Here is a 17,189-nt window from a genome sequence, read left to right as displayed (position 1 = left end):
TTTGTGTGTGTGTCTGTCCGTGTATGCAAATGTGCTTGCGTGTTTCCCCCAGCCCCCCTGCCCTAGGGCTGCCCAAGTATCTGGGTGCCAGCCTAGGTAGTTAGGACCCATGGCTGCCTCTGCCTTTTTGAACATTGGATTCCTGCAGGGTGAATGGATGAAGGGGTTTTGATCTTGCTATTGGAGATATTTAGGATCCAAGCTCTCCATTGGTCCATTTAGACCAAACTTTAGATTGCTTCACGAGATTAAAGGATGAACTAGATTTTCTCTTTTCTTTGGACATCTCAAACTCAAGTTCATTCCGTTTGCATGTACGACGTGATCCCAAACTCAAAATTTGGAAATATCCCATTGGGGCCAAAAGTCTATTGGCAATCTCTCCTTTGGGCCGGGTTGGGCCTTGGTTCACCCTGTAGGGACCTGGATCGGCTCCGGGAGTGCTCGGCTTCTAGCCAACCCAAATGGAAACGTTGGCAGCAAATTTATGAAATGTAAATATATAGCACGTTATAGGACCTTGTAAAATTAGGGTATGGAGTTTTGCAACATGGTAGGAACTCTTGTACTCGCAGTTGGGTTATAGTTGTTGGATACGCTTGAGATTCTGAATTGTTTTAGGAATCAGAATCTTAGAATCACGGTTGGCTAGAAGATTCTTATTTCTTGAATTAACATTCGTACATGGAGAATCATGGGAAATGGGATTCCTACTTTATAGGAATCGACTTTTGATCCAAATGGAATCGAGATTCCTACATATATGGAGTAGAGATTTCGATATATTTAGAATCGAGTTTCTAACCGATTTGGAATTAAAATTGAGTTTCTGACATATTTGGAATCGAGTTTTTGATGTATTTGGAATCGAGATTCATACCAATTTCGAATCAAGATTCATATAAGTTTGGAATCAAGTTCAGACCCACATGGCAATCGAGAACTCAATGGGGTCGAGTTTCAAGCCCTTTTTATTTTTGATGCTGTTAACTGTGAGTTTCAAGCCCTTTTAGAATCCAGATTCTGACATCAATGACTTCTGGTTCTTTAACAACTTAGAATGTCATCGAGCAATTGAGATCAGAGGTCTTAGAGACCTGAAGAAGGGTTCCATAGATATGAAGTCATATGTATTAGCTATTGAGCCTTTGTATCGGAGGTAAAATCAATTAATAGATACTTGTAGTCCACCACTCAAATTGTCTACAAAAGATACATATATTGTCTCATGTATTTTTGAAATGTGATTTTTATTTCATTATTAGGGTTCAAAATAGGATTTTGTCTATGTTGTAGTTCTATTTGAATTTAAAACTCTTAACCAATTATAATTTAAAAGTCCTAGTACTATTAGAAAAGCGCTATTATATTGCAAGGCCAAAGTTCTCTTATTTTTAATACTCCAATGCCCAAGTTATACTTGCGTTTTTTACCGGCAAAAGAAGTTATGCTCGCCTTTGTTACCTGCAAAGGCATTTGAATGATACTTGTTGAGAACTTAACTCGTAGACATTTGCATTTGAAAGGTGATTTATGGAACCAATATTGTAGCAACGTGTTGCAGATTATTATGTAGGAGACAATCATCTCCAGTCTGGTTTCCAAATAACTCAATCGAAATCCATAAATATTTTGAACCAATCCATAAGTGACAGATTTATGCACCTAAACCACTAGTAGTTGGTTTGGTGGTATTACGATTCCAAAAGAATCAGATTAAAATTGTTGAGGGTGGAAGTTGGATTCGATGTTTGACTAATTCGCGGTTTCGAACTGCGGTACTTGATGTTCAGGAATCTGGATTAAAGAACAATCAAGTATCATTATATGGGGAATTTGGATTCAATAAATGTAGAATCAAGATTCAACAATTGTGAAATCGAGGTTCAATAAAAATTAGAAACAAGGTTTTATAAGTGTTGGAATCGAGATTCCTAAAATAAAGAATTGAGATTCCTAAAATAAGGAATCAATATTCCTAAATTTCGTGAAGATTCCTTGTTGGAATTGCATACTTGAGATTCCGAATCGAAATTGTGGCTCTGCATGAGAGATTCCGGTAACTATGGGTTGGATTATTAATTATGAAGTTATATTCTCGGGCCTAATGTGCATAGTCATTGACATTAATACAAGGTGGGGTTCCCATACAAACCTCACTAGCTTGGCGAAATTAAAAGAGGATGTGTGATGCACTTAATGCCTCCATAGTGAGGTTCTTCCTTGTCAAGGTTGCTGTTTAAGGTTAATAAACGTTTGAGCCATTTCGACTCTTTAGGGACCAACTAATTGCATTGAGATGACATCCATGAGTCGTCATGCTTCTTCCGCTTTACGTTGCTCCCTCCCTTCCCCCCTCAGCGTCCTCCCTCTCGCCCCCTTCCCCCCTCAGCGTCCTCCCTCTCGCCCCCTTCCCCCCTTATAGTTGGAATGACATTTACGACCTTTACCCCAAACCCCATCCCCCGCCACTCAGGGCTGCGGCTGCTACTCCTTTTTCCTCGATCCCCACATTTCTCAGGGCCTCGTTCTCTCAAGTTGCTGCTTCTCATTAGCCCAACACCACCCTCCCCCTAACCCCCCCCCTAACCCCCCCCCCTCCCTGCAACCGCCCGAGATCCCCCCTCTTGCTATTAGATCTCCCTTCGCCCCCTTTTGCATCTTCGTCCCTTAGGTTTAGGTTGAGAAGACTAAGCCCAAGCTCCTTGCGCTCTCATAGGGTGCTTCTGTCCAGAGCACCACGATTTTAGAGGCTTTGAAAAGGGTGCGCAGAAACACTGGGGGGAGCCAAATCTCAGTTGTAGACGCCTCTCCAGTGGCAAAATCCTTTTCTCCTTCCCCTTATCTAATGGTGCTCTCCTCGCGCTTCAGGGGATGGATGCTTTCACCTTCTTCGGAGCACGGTGCTTTCTGCTGGCCTAGTCACCTTCGGAAGGGCCTTTCAAAAACAGAGTGTGGCTTATCTTTAACCACATCCCGCTTCATGCCTGGTCCCTTGAAACCTTTCGGAGCCTCGCCGCTGGGTGCGGGTCCCTCGTCGAAACCCTCCCACTGGGTTTAATTCGTGTCCTCGTCGAACTGTTGGACCCCAAAACCCTTCCCAAAGTTTTGTGGTTAGAGGTAAGTGACCTCTACTACCCCATTTCGATCTCTTGGTCACCGGCTTCCCCCCCTTTCCCTCGTTTTCTCCACAATGAGGCATCGGCTGCACCCTCAACTGCCCAACCTGCCCCTTGGAATCTGGTAGCTAAGAAAGCTCGCTTGTGTAACAGGCGTCGTAGGCCCCCTGACTTGGCCGTGGATAAAGGTAGCCACCTACTCCCTCAGCTCCCCCACCTTTCGACCCCTCCTCTCCCTCTCGACCTGAAGTGCTCGGTGTTGGCCCTATCTTCCCCTAGTTCTTGCTTCCGTCGTCGACCCGGCAAGGAGACCCGGGGTGGGTCACCAACCATCTCCGGCTTTCCCTTGGGCCCGGGCCCATCTTTTACGAAATCCCCTCCCCCTCCGCCCGCCCTTCCTCTGCAACCTCCCTCCCTCCACCCTCTCCAACCGAACGCATGGCACCCACTTGAGCCCCTCCCTGCCGTACTGTCTCTTTATCGCTGCTCCTCCTGCCCACGCGTCACATGAACCTCCCTCCAGCCCATTGACATGTTCTGACACCCCTCTGTTAGCACCGGCTGCCTATGGCGCCCTGTGCCACTTGTCACCCTCTCCTCATCCCTTTGTCCTTCCCTCATGTACCCCACCCTCATCCCTTCCTCCTCCTTGTGACGTGGTCTCTTCCCTTGCCCTTGATCTCTCCCCCTTTCGGACTCTGAGCCCTTCTTTGTTCGTCGAGGATGGCTTGGCAGAGTCGTCCCTCTCTCATTTGCAAGCTTCTGACCCGGGACCCCCCTTTCCTCCCTTCCGCCTCTTTGACTACCCCTGCCTTTCACTTGTGCCCCCTCCCCTCGTGTGAGCGTGGTTCCCCTCCTGGAGTCTTTTCAGGGCCTTTTGACACGTCATCCAGGGAAATCGCCACGACGCTACCTGCTACAGCAGGCGTACCGTCCCCTCTATCGGTTGACGTGTCGACGCCTAACTTCCCTTTTTGTCGGCCGTTCAACCTTCTGTCCTTCCCTCTCCCTTGGGCCTTGAAGAGACCCCTCCCCCTGTCCTCTCGATTGTCCATCCTCCCGCGTCCATTCCACCGCTGAGAGCCGCCATCGATGGCCTCGAGCCGCTCATCTCTGCCCCCCTTTTCTCTCTGGAGCACCGTGTGGCTTCTTCAGGATGCCGACTGGCTGACCTCACCCCTTCTTCCTCCCCTATACTCCACTCTCTCTTCCCCCTAGTTACCTTTTTCGCCTGCCCACGCTCACCCTTCTCCCCCTTGTGCATCTTTCCCCCCTTTCTCAGCCCCCCTCCATCCATTTGCAGCAACCAGGTGCTCTCCACCCCCCTCCAACCTTTTCTTCAATGGACCCATTCCCCTCTTATTGGGACCTGGATCTCACTCATCCCTCTCTTGACTTTTACCCCTCCCAAGGCCTTATCCCTAATATTGTTGGGTTCAATGGGTACACTCCTCCCACCACTGTCTCGGGCCTTTTTGTCTCTCTCACCACTCTGTTTCTGTCTCACACCTTCCTACCTACCCTCCTCACCTCCTCTGTTCCTTATCCCCTCTCCCCCTCTATCCCCTACCAGTGGCCTCCCACCCTTCCTGGGTCCCTTTAGCAGTTGACCTTCCTCCACCCTCCTCCTGTCTCCCCCCTTCCTTCCTATCTCTCTCTGACCCCCTCGTCTTCCCCCTTACTCCGTTCTTCTTCCTTCCCTCTTGCTTCCTCCTCTGTCAAGGTCCCCTCTCCCCCTCCACTCAGTGTGCTCCCTCACCTCCCCACGGACCTCTACCCCTCTATCTCCCCTCCCCCTTTAACCTTACAGCAGGAGGAAGACCAAGGTGCTTCAGAGGAGCCCATCTCTCCCCCCTCGCCCAGGGACGTGGATGGGGGGGTTGACGGCGACGGGCTCTCTACCCTAGCAGATGCTGTTGCAACGACCATCTCTCCCCCCTTGGTGGGCCTAGCTCATGAGGCGGTCGACGAGGATGGGCTAGACTGAGACTTAGCAAGGATGAAAGAGATCTACCGTCCAGCATGATGGCCCTGAAGGACCGGCGCACCGCTTCATGCTTGCCGATCCTCAGAGCCGTATGGAGGTGGGTTTCAAAGGAAAGAGGGAGCTTCTGAACCTCTTTTCTTCCTTATTTGACTAGGGCCCGTCCTCTGCCGAAGGGCCCCTTCTCTCCCCTCTTCACTGCTCTTTGAGGCGTTCACCCACAATAGCCTCTCTCCTCAACTCCTCTTCGTCTCCATGAAGATTGTCTCTTGGAATATCAGAGGCCTGGGTCACCCTAAGAAAAGGAACGCCGTTAAAGACCTGTCCTCCAAACACTTCCCCCCTCATTTTAGCCATTACTGAAACAAAGAGCCCTGAGCCCTCCTAACTCCAAGTCCGTTAGATTTGGGGTAGACAACCTTGCCAGTAGGTAGCTCTACCTGCAGTAGGTGCTTCTAGGGGAATCTGGGTTATTTGGGAACCCACTGATCACACCCTTGTTTCCTCACATGTTGGGGAGTTCTCAGTCACCATTTTGTTGTCTAGAGCCTCTGATGGCCTGAAATGGAAAATCACGGCCATTTATGGCCCCTGCTCTTCGACTGGTAGACGGCGGCTCTGGTGCGAATTGGACTATGTTGCGTCTCTCCCCCATCCTATCTGGTGCCTGGGTGGGGACTTTCATACCACTCGGTGGTCTTCCAAACGTAACTCCACCTCACGTATCTCTCAAGGGATGGTAGTGTTTTCTGACTTTATCACCAGGAACGACTTGCTTGACATTCCCCTCCAAGGCAACATGTTGACCTGGTCCAGTCTCTCTTCCTAACCTTTTCTTTCCAAATTGGATAGGTTTCTGTTTTTCCTTGACTGAGAAGAAAATTTCCCTAGTTCTCACGTAGTCACCTTGCCTAAACTTATCTCTGCTCATTGCCCCATCCTTTTGTCTACCTTAACTGTTGACAGGGTCCTAAACCATTCTGATTCGAGTTGGTTTGGATGGAAGAAAAGTCCCTCTCCACTCTGATCCCTACCTGGTGGACTTCCTTCTTTGCCCAGGTCAACGGTAGAGCAGGATTCAGACTTTAGTCGAAAATTCAACTTCTCAAGGCTGCTCTCAAGTCTTGGAGTATGTCTGTTCCGGGGAATTTTAACCTAATCGAGGCTGAACTCCTTAAGACTCTACAAGAACTGGATAGCCTAGAAGAATCCTGTTCCCTGTCTCTCATTGAAGCGGACCTCAGAACCCAATCTAAACTTAATTACCTCTCCACTCTGAAAAGGAAGAGATTTATTGGTACCAGAGGTCTAGGGTCAACTGACTTAAAACATGCGACCACAATACCCGCTTCTTCCATAGGATTGCTAATTGTCGTAGGAGAGACAGTACAATCTCGATCATCAAAGTTAACAACTGTTTCTTGGAACAGCCGGTAGAGATCGAATTTGCAATCATCACTAATTTTCGAAACCTTTACACTACTCCCTCTGGCCTTAAACCTTCAATGGCTGACTTGGATTTTTTGACCATCTCTGATGAACAAGCCATTTGGTTAGAGTGTCCTTTCCTGGAAGAGGAAATTCTTAAAGCTTTGGATGATCTTGCTAAAGACAAAGCCCCCGGGCCTGACGGGCTCCCTGTGGCCCCCTTTAAGACTTTATGGGAGACTTTCCGGTTTGATTTCTTAAGCTTCTTCATTGAGTTTTTTTAGCTAGGGATTCTCAACAAATCCATCAATGCTACTTTCATCGCTCTGGTCCCTAAGGTCGAAGGGGCAGAGGAACTTAAGGACTTCCATCCCATAAGTTTGCTCAACTCCTATAAATTCTTTCAAAGGTTCTGGCCTCTTGTCTTCAGCAGGTCTTGTCTTTGGTCATTTCCCCGTCGCAGACAGCCTTTATCAATAATAGACAAATCCTTGATGGTGTCTCGATAGCAAACGAATGCATTCACTCGAGACACCTAGCCAAAAAACCCGGTCTCATTTTTAAGATTGACTGGAAGAAGGCCTATGACCATGTCGACTGGTCGATTTTGAATGAGACTATGGTCCGTATGGGCTTTCGAGACTGCTGGCAAAAGTGGATAAGGGTGTTTTCCTCACCCAAGTTTCTCTATCCTTAGCAATGGTACTCCCAAAGGGTACTTCCAGTCCTCGAGAGGCCTGCGGCAAGAGGATCCGCTTTCCCCCTCCCGTTTCGCAATCTCAGCCGAGGTTTTTAGCCGATCCCTTGGTTGGCTTTACCATGCTAATCTTCTTTCTGGCTTTGGATCCTCAAGAAGAGGGCCCACTGTGTCGCATATACAATATGCAGATGACACCTTGGTCTTCCTTGACGCCTCTCCCTTGGAGGTGGAAAACCTCAGAATCTACCTTAAGTGTTTCCAGAGGGCCATTGGATTCAAGGTCAACATGGCGAAATAAAAAATGAGGGGTACTGCCATTACCACCAACCTTATGAGAGACCTCTTTCTGGAATGGGAATGCAAGGTGGAGGACCTCCCAACCTCATACTTGGGCCTCCCCTTAGGACTTGGAAAACCCAAAAAGTACCACTGGTCCGACGTTATAGATAAGGTAGATAGAAGGTTGGCTGGTTGGAAAGGGAGGTATCTGTCTCAAGCAGGTAGAACCACCCTTATCAAAGCAACTCTAACCAATGCACCGGTATATATGATGTCCCTCATGAGGAACATACCAGCCTCGGTGGCTAACCGCCTTGATCAGCTCATGAGGAACTTCCTCTGGTCGGGACAAGTTGATAAAAGCAAATTTCATCTCATCTCTTGGGACGAGGTTCTTTTACCCAAAATTCAAAGGGGGTTGGGAATTAGAAACTTGAAAAAACATAACATCGCCCTTTAGGGGAAATGGTGGTGGCATTTGGCCACCCAATTTGAATCTCATTTGGCTCTGGTACTTCAGTACAAGTATAATATTCCAGTTCAGTCTTGGATCTCAGAGACCAGACCTTGGTCTAATGCTTCAGGGGTGTGGAGGTCCCTAGCAGCATCCCTCGAATTATTCAGGAAATACATTAGACTTTGTCCAAGAGATGGTACTAGAGTGAGATTTTGGACTGACGTATAGGTCATACCCCCTTAAAGGAAACCTATCCTTCTCTGTTCTCAGTTGCGGTGAATGGAGATGCAACTGTGGAGGATGAGTTCACAGTCCAAGGAGGCAGAAGACGTTGGTATCCCTCTTTTAGAAGGAACCTTTCTGAGGGGGAATCTCATCAATTCCTTTCTCTATCGTCTTTGCTCGACAACACTTTTATCCCGGTCCAGGGAAGGGACAAGTTGGTGTGGTTCCTTGCCCCTTCAGGGGATTTTACTGTGACTTCCTTCTCCAAAAGGTCATCCAATCCCCCACTTTCCCCCTCAACCCTACTTTGATCCTTGCACAAGTTTGGCTGACCATTGCACCTCCAAAGGTGCAAACTTTTAACTGGATCGCAGGTTCAAACAGGGCACTCACAGTGGATCACCTACAAATGAAAGGAATTCCTATTCCTAATAGGTGCATCATGTGTTTGTGCCAAGAGGAATCCGATAATCACCTATTTCTGCACTGTAATGTGGCTCATGAGATTTGGAGTCTAGTTCTACAATGGTTTGGGGTGCTTTGGGTTTTACCTCCAACGGTAAAAGACCTCCTCGCTTTGAATCTGGCTGCACATTGGCCGAAGGCCGGCAGAATCCTTTGGAAAGCAACTTTGGCAGCAACAATTTGGACATTTTTCGGGGACAGGTCTTCCCTTGTCCTTCACTCTTCTTGAAGGTTACATCCTTAGTAACCTTCTCGGCAGTAAACGACCCCTGGTTCAAGGGCATTCCTATGGACTCTTTCAGCTGGAATTGGAAGCATATATCATTCCACAACCCGAAGAAAAACAAAGTTTAATCAGCTTCGATTGCTCCTCCCCAAGGAGTGATCAAACTTAATTTTGACGGTTGCTCTTTAGGCAATCTTGGCCACACAGGTGCGGGAGGGGTCTTTAGAGATCATCTTCAAAACGTCCTCTTCTCCTACTCCGAATACCTTGGTATCCACGATTCGCAGTTCGCTGAATCAATGGCTCTCCTTAGAGGCATACAGAGCTTCGATCAGTCTTGGGGACAGACTCTCTTAGTGGAGAGTGACGCTAGGAACATTATCTCTTGGGCTTCCAAGTCAGCTTCTTCCCCTTGGTACCTTGTGCCCATTTATGATGAAATTGAACGTCTTTGCAGGGATACACCAATCTTATGGACGCCTATCTCAAGGACATCGAACGGGTTCGTCGATCTACTAGCTAAGGACGAAGCCATGGCATGCACTGAAGATTTAGCACTATAGCGGTTCGTTTTTGGAATGGGCACAAAGCTTGCATTCTACTTGAACCCCTTCTGGACTTACTTTTCGGTCCTGTTAGCCTCTTTTTTTGTACATCTACATTTTACTTTGTACGGGGGTAATCTTATAAGCCCATTTTGCATACAGTCTGTTGGCCTATTCTTTTTACCAGGAGTCCTAGCTGTTAGGTACTATTGGATTGTACTTCATCTCGTGTATCTATCGTTTCATATCAATACAATTGTTAAACAGTTCTAAAAAAAAAACGTTTGAGCCAATTTCTGTGAATAGAGAAGTCTGTGATGATCTTCTGCCTTTCTCCATACAAAAGGAAGATACCTAGACTAATTTGGAATATGAAATTACCCATTGGAAAAATACCCTTAGCTTTTGAATTCAAGCTTACCTTTTGAATTATGGGCTGGTGTCTTGATGTATAATATTCAAAATATTTCTATTGACATGCATGTAAGATATTCATGTTATTTGTTTTCTTTTTTTTTTCCTTGAAATTGTTAACTATTCTATTTAGTAAAGAGAAGTACAATAGGTGAAAAAATAGGCTTCCCACTTGCCAGGAGCTCTATATAAAATATAAGCTTCCCACATGAGCTCTATACAAAAGTTGAAAGGAAGAACCTAGATGGGTAGCTTTGTACAAAAAATCACCAATCAGGTGAGAGGAGATGGTCTAGGTACAAAAATTCCTTCCTCAGACTAAGAACTAGGTGGAGAAGGAAGGGTCATATTGTGTTGTTGTAGCAACCTCCTTAGCGAGAGTCAACTTCTTGGTTGGCCTTGCTCCAAATATGCCTCTGTGAGACGTCCATATCCTCGCAAATGTGCGCAATTTCATTAAAAATGTGACTAAGTGACCAAGGGCATAGAGAGGAGCCCAGGGCCCATCGGATAACATTCTTGGAGTGGCTCTCTACCACTAACGAAGGGCTCCACTGAGGGTTAAACAATCTGATGCCGTCAAGAAAAGCGAGGGCCTCTGTCGTATGGGAGTCTGAGTGTCCAATAGTTTTGGGGGAGGAGGTGAGAATATGACCTCCATGATCCCTGAGTAAGCCACCAATCCCTAAGGGCCCAGGGTTGCCAAGAGAGCAACCATAAAAATTTAGTTTGGTCTGCCATGGATTTGGTGGTCTCCAAAGGTAGGCCTTGGGGAATGCGAACCTGACTTAAAAGGGTATTGCCTGCCCAATGTTCAAAAAGTCGGCCGCCCGACCGCCTAGGCGGCTATTTAAAAAAAACACCTAGGTGTTCTTAAGGCGAGACTAATTAGGAGCCAGAACTAGGCGGCCGCCTAGGCGGTCGATTAGACAGTCAATAAGGCGGAACTAGGCACCCGCCTAGGCGGCACATAGGGCTTTGGCAGAAATTTTTTTTCAGGTGGGGGCAAAAAGGACATTTTACCCCCTTAAAAGGGGGGATAAGGGTTTGAGGGGACATTCTTGCCCCCCAAAACAAATTTAGTGAACTGTAGAGAGAAATAACTTGAAAAAAACTAGATTTGAAGATTTTTTGAGAGCGAATTTCTTTTTCGAAATCCACAAATGGTCACGTTATTAAAGGATATTCAACCCCAATCTTTTTGAGACTTATAGGCGTTGTAAAAGAGGAGATTTGGGATCCCTAACATTTTGGTTTGGCCCGAAATTGAGTCCACTTCAAGAAGGTTCGTATATTTCAATAGTTGTAATTAGGTTTTGTATTTTTCTTCCTTTAATGTCTAATAATATTTATTGCTATTTGTATTTTTTCTTTGATACTTTGTCATATATATTTCATATGTTATTGTCTATTTGGAATCTTGGATTATTATTTATTAATTAGTTTAATAATTGCGTAATTCTTAATTGCTTTTTAAATAATTGTATGGGCAAAGTGTTTTCTTGAGTGACTTTTGATTTGTGAGATTTAAATGACATCTCGAGTTCATTTTATCTTTTAATGTTCATTTTGAGTTATACTTATTTCATTTACAATCTAAAGCTGTAAATGTTTAGGTTTGATCTGTTCTTCTGGCAACTTAACAATATATTACAAACAAAAACTTATTAAATAATAAAATAGACAATTTTATAAAAATTTTTTTGGGTTTGGGCACCCACCTTATCGCTTAGGCGGCCCAGCCCCCTCACCGCCTAGGCGGATGCCTCCGCCTTATTGAACATTGAGCTTGCCAATCCTGAAAGAAAGCCTAATGGGGGAGTCCTTTGAAGTGTTTGTGGTTGGTCACTCCGAAAATAACCAGGGACTTAATCCTTTCGATCACAGATGCTGGCAAATACCTTTCTCCATGGAAATCCTACTGTTTCTCTCGGTACAGATCATCCTAAGAATAGTCGTGACTGATGCCTTCCACAAAAGGATGCCAGCTTTGGGCCAGGGAAAAGGGTGGAGGGAAAATGTGAGCGTTACTTTCTTCATCAGCATAACACATCATGCAACTGTTGTGAATGGGCAGGCCCCTCTTTTGAAGCTGGTCCAGTGTGAGGACCCTTTCTGGCAGGGCAATCCAATTAAGAATTTGTATTTTTGGTGGAAATGGAGGACTATGCTTGGGCCACAATGGATGTGGGGGAGAGAGGAGGGCTTGGTGGCTGTAGAAGTTGTGATAAAAGGATGAAACCGAGAAAACCCTGACGGGGCCGGGCACTAGATAATATGGTCATGACCTTGAGAGGCAAGGAAGGTAGTGTGAAGTGTGGAAGAAGCAACTTCTTGGTCTTTGAACTTCATGTTATTTCTTAATATTTTGGATTTCTTTCATTTTTTTCAAATTTTGTTTGGAAATAAATTCCTGCATAGTAACTCCGATAAATTGTTCAATGGAGAAACACCCTTCTTGGCTTTGAACTGAAGCATATTTATTGGCTGGTGATCTATAACTGCCACTCAAATAAATATTTATACTACCATACATAATAAGAGTTGTTTACTTTTTTTAGTGCTTTGGATTTCTTACTTCTATATTTTGTTGGAAAATAAATTCCTGCAAAGGAACTCACGCACCGAACTGGTGTCTCCAAGCCCCCTAGACCTGATCCTTCTGGGGTCTGTCTCCCACTTTTTTATTAGACCCAAATTACTGCACCGAACATGTCCTCTTTGAAAAATTCAATTTTCACCCCCCCAATGAACCCTCCACACTCCCTTTCCTCTGCTTTCTCCATATGGCGAAGAGGTGATAACCCTTAAAAGGGGACATTACCCCTGTCCAAGTACTCTCCATGTGTACCCTTGATTTCCAGTGTCTACCCACCGTCTTCCTCCCCCATCCCTCAAAAACTCTCATTCTGCAATCCCTTGCTGGCATCAATTTTTTGATCATGGGGCACTTGATTTCATAGATAGGGGCACATTCCATATGGCCGAATGAAAATGTTGGCCTTCGTTACGCCTCAGCATGGAAACTCTTTGCAATCTTCCATTCTGGCCGCCACTGAAGTGAACATTAGAAGAGTGATGTACATAGCTAAGTTGGGCATAGTAGCTCAACTTATAGTAGCCAAGTTGGCCATAGTAGCTTAACTTAAGTGATCGGCTGTGATAAAAATTGAATTTGCTGTGGTGCAATCTTTCTCTCTATCCACTCTCTAATGGGAATCATTAGCTCCTGTTACACTAGTCCACGTAGAGCGGAAACCCTAGAAAAGAGCTAGGATGATGAAACTGCGCCAGGTATATGAATGGACTGCACCAATCAGTTCAAGATGTGGTAGTTTTGCAGCGGTATTGCACCTTTAATGAGGTGTCTAACATTTCAAAGGGAGTTGAAACGCAGCAAAAATGACCCTCAAACAGGTGGAGTGCAAGTACGAGTAATGGGGGAAATAGGTAGCAGCCCATGGTGAGGATTTTGGGAGAAAAGACAGCATGATTGGTACTGGTTCGACATCTTGCACTGCTGGAACACCCATCCAGCAAGGGTGCCCTGGACCAAAAAGGGGTTGTTTCATGAGTCGGGTGACCTAAACGGGGTGCCGGTAGCAACATCAAATGCTACGAGTGTTCAGGGATTGGGCATGTCTCATTATATTGTCCAAATCTCAAGTTCATTAACCTTTCTAAGGAGTTCTATGATGAGGACAACAAGCATTCGTGATCCCATCTATGTTGAGCCGGTTGATGAAGAGGACCCGGAAGTAACCTATAGTGATCATGGGGAGGTATTGGTGATCCAGCACAGCATGATTACACCCCGAGTAGTAGACGAGGCAGGTTGGTTTAACCCCGAAGAATTTCTCGTCACCTTCAAAAGGATTTCTCTTCACCGGTCTTTGATGAGTGTTCAGATGTAGAAGGTATCGATCCAATTTTTGAAGAACCAAGTGAAAACAAGGAAGATGACAATGATAGAGATGAAGACGAAGAAGATTTGGAAGCGGAAGTTGCTGATTTGGTTAGTGAACTAGGGGTTGGAGATGATCATCTCGAAGATGCTCCCCTGGTTTGTTATAGGGATGAACTAAGGCAATTTCAGCAGGGTTTAATGGCTGTACTGATGCAATTTCAGCTGGTTAATGTGATTGAACCGATGTACATATCACGGTTATTCTATCAACATATAATAACCCTTTCCTCAAGGGGTTCTCAAATGTGTTTATGGATACATCAACTGATTACAGAGACTTAGTTTCAATTTGCAACCATTGTATTTTGACTAGTGCAATAACCCATAAGTCTCAGGATCGTATTTACAATATTCAAGTTGAAGACGGTTGCAGGACTAATACAAATTCATCTTAGCACGCTTCAAAACTCGAGGACACGTTTTCTCCAATCAGGGGAGAATGATGGAGGGAAACACTATTCTTATTTTAACGATTTGTTTAATTGGAAAGGATTTATCTTTTTATTTTAGTTTTAGGGTCTATTTTTAGGGTCTTAAGTTCTTTTAAGGGAGTTTAGGAATTTTTATATGTTTTTAGTATTTTAAGAGATGTTTAGAAAAATGGTTAGAGTACTTATGGAATTATTACTTGTTTTATCAGGGTAAAAATGTCATTATGATTTTTCTTTTAATTGAAGGGACTTATTGGCGTATTTTTATGATGTTTTAACTTCATTGGGTGTAGTTCTGATCTTGTTTTTATTATAATGTAATAAAAGGGCTGGAGGTGTTAGGGTTTGTAATGCTTTTGGGGCGTGAACAGTAAAAACATATTGTGAATAGTGCCAGCAAGTCCTATCTAGGATTTTGAGGTCACATTTTTTGTGCAAGGAAAGCCAGAAACACTCAAATCTGACCTATTGTGATGGTTATTGAACTGTTTTTGGTATCTTTTCTCTTTTGTCCTTTATTATTAGAATGGAGCTTTTGGAAGTGATTTACAGTAGCAATGTTAAGGAGGCAATAGCATGGCTGCTTCGTTCATAATACACCCTTATGGATCGCCGTCCTTCAACCACGGCACTCTTGCTGCTGCTTTCTAATTTCCTCTTGCTTTAACATGGGTTATGTACTTGCTTGATTCGCTATCAGCTGCCCATCACTTATCCGAGAGGCCCATGCATTCTTCCTTATGGTCCAGCTCACCTAAAAGGCATCCTTCTTTTTTAGTTTTTGTTTTCCTGAGATCTGATTTGACACCACTAATTCAATCGAGTCATCATAATCTGCAATTATTTACACATTCTAAATCCTGCCCATCCTGAATGTTGACACTGTCCTGACCATTCAAAATGTTTCCTGAAATCTGGTTTCAAGAGCCAAGGCAGTTCAGATTGGAAAGGAAGATGGTCACATGACATAGTCTCCAAGTGATGCGTAACTTATGCGCTGAAACCATATATCCCTATGTGAATCTGCTCTCTCAATGCAGGATATAGCAAGGCCATACAGCTTGGACATCATTGGGTCCCTACTCTCTTGGAGCCTTTGATCATGTGTAGCTGGTTTCAATCAAATGAGGTTCGTGAAGTAATAATGGCCCAAACGTATTGAGAGTTCATTCATACTGACAGGGATTTGCCTGCTCTTCTTTCATGGGAGAACTGGATAACATTAGAGTCATCAATTATGACGCAAGGATCAATCCACCAACCCATTCTCCACCAATGTTTCTAGCTCTGGGATTGTTGGATCCATACATTGAGGTAAATCCAATGAAAGTTCTCTGCCAGAGAATAAGGGTCTTAATAGTCCCACCTAACTTAGTTTCTCTGTACTCCAAGACATTTTTTCCTCGCAGACTGTTAGCAAGTCAAATGTCATGTCTCATTCTCAGAAGAACTCTGCGCTGTGTTGTTAATATGTAGACATTAAGGCATCCCTGATTTTGGATGTCAAATTATTTATTTTGCCACGTAGCTTGGAAGGACCGTCTTGCCATGCATATTAGAAATCTTTGCAAAATTATACGCTTTTGAATTCTTTTGGTTCTTATGCAACAACATTCTTTGTACTGTTTATTCCCTTAATCAAGGCACATGAGGGTATCTACTTAGTAAAAATTCTCTCACATAGAATACGACTAGCTGACTGCTCTTCAACTTAACTGCCACGAAGTCTTACACACACATTTCCATTGCAGCTCTTGGTTGACAAAAGGGCTCCGAGCACTGAGCATGCTCGTGCTAATTCCAGCAGCAAGGAAGGTAGGGAACAACAGAACTTTGGTGATCTAATGTTCTTAACTAGTTAATTTTAACAAAGTTTCTCTGGCTATGGATTCATGCTTAATTTGTGCCTCGTTGGCAAATTATCTTTTCTTTTTGTTTTTTTTCCCTTCCAGTTGCTACTACATTCCATGGATTAGTTAGCATATGCATTGTCTCATGATTTGTTCTTTTTTTTAATGGGTTTTTGCTTCCAATTTCTCAAATTTCTATAGCGAGCTACTTTTATGTCACACATGTACATAATGTTGGACATACAGACCCTCTTGCACATGCATACATACATACATACCTTCACATATGGAGACACACTTGTACACACTACATTATAATACTAAATATGAGCTGAGGGAGCATGTGTAAACCTTTTGGACAATTACACCCATCATAACTTTTAGTTATAGAAAAAAACAATTCTATTTAATCTTTGTTATTGTAGATTTCTGAGGAGTAATGATGGATGCTATTGAGGTTTTCTGTGTGTATGTGTGCACGCGCGTGTGTGCTTGTGCGTATGTGTGTCTGTGTGCATGTGTGTTGTGTGTATGTGTGGGTATGTGTGTGAAAACTGGATCTCCGTGAGTGATAGCTAATCCTACCAAAAGTATCATATGTGCTGCTTCATGCAGCAAGGGGTTACTTGACTCGTGCCGTTGGACCAATGCACCACACACACTACTTGGCTTGCACCACAAACATTTGGCTGCACCAGTCGGCCTGCATCACTCACACCAACTGCCCCATTCAGCCTGCACATATGCACTATGCCGCTTGCACCATACACACCAACCTGCTGAACCACACACACCAGGCTGCCTGCACCACATGAGCCTTAGGAAAAAGGGGTCTGGCAAACTGTCATGGGGATAAATATCTCACAACGCGCCATGCAGCACCAGGCCGTTGTCCTAGCACAACAAGTCTCAGCCAGCCTTCACACACCACGCAGGAGACAATCACACGTGCAAGGGACACACAAAGCAATGTTCGAGGGACGTAGCTCACTGGTATTCCACTATACAATTGCCAAAGTATAGATCCACGAACTCCTCAACTATGAGAGCCACGTTTACACATTTTAATTTTGAATACACAGTACACATGTCAGTGATG

The 17,189-nt window shown here is 44.6% G+C and overlaps 1 protein-coding gene across 2 annotated transcripts in view; it reads left to right on the top strand.

The window, feature by feature from the left end:
* LOC18424505 (altered inheritance of mitochondria protein) overlaps window positions 1–17,189 on the top strand; it is a 38,462-nt gene that overhangs the window by 17,365 nt on the left and 3,908 nt on the right. The window contains exon 3 of one of the 2 annotated variants that reach the window (XM_011630716.3): window positions 15,992–16,055. The exons of the other annotated variant lie outside the window; for it this stretch is intronic. Within the exon in view, the coding sequence (XP_011629018.1) occupies window positions 15,992–16,055 (64 nt within the window). The remainder of the gene's footprint in view (window positions 1–15,991; window positions 16,056–17,189) is intronic. 2 annotated transcript variants of the gene reach the window in all.

This window comes from Amborella trichopoda, chromosome 9 (assembly GCF_054954075.1).
Source record: "Amborella trichopoda isolate Santa Cruz 75 chromosome 9, AtrichopodaSantaCruz75HAP2 v2.0, whole genome shotgun sequence".
Lineage (NCBI taxonomy): Eukaryota > Viridiplantae > Streptophyta > Magnoliopsida > Amborellales > Amborellaceae > Amborella > Amborella trichopoda.
This window is presented reverse-complemented; position numbering and strand designations above follow the sequence as displayed.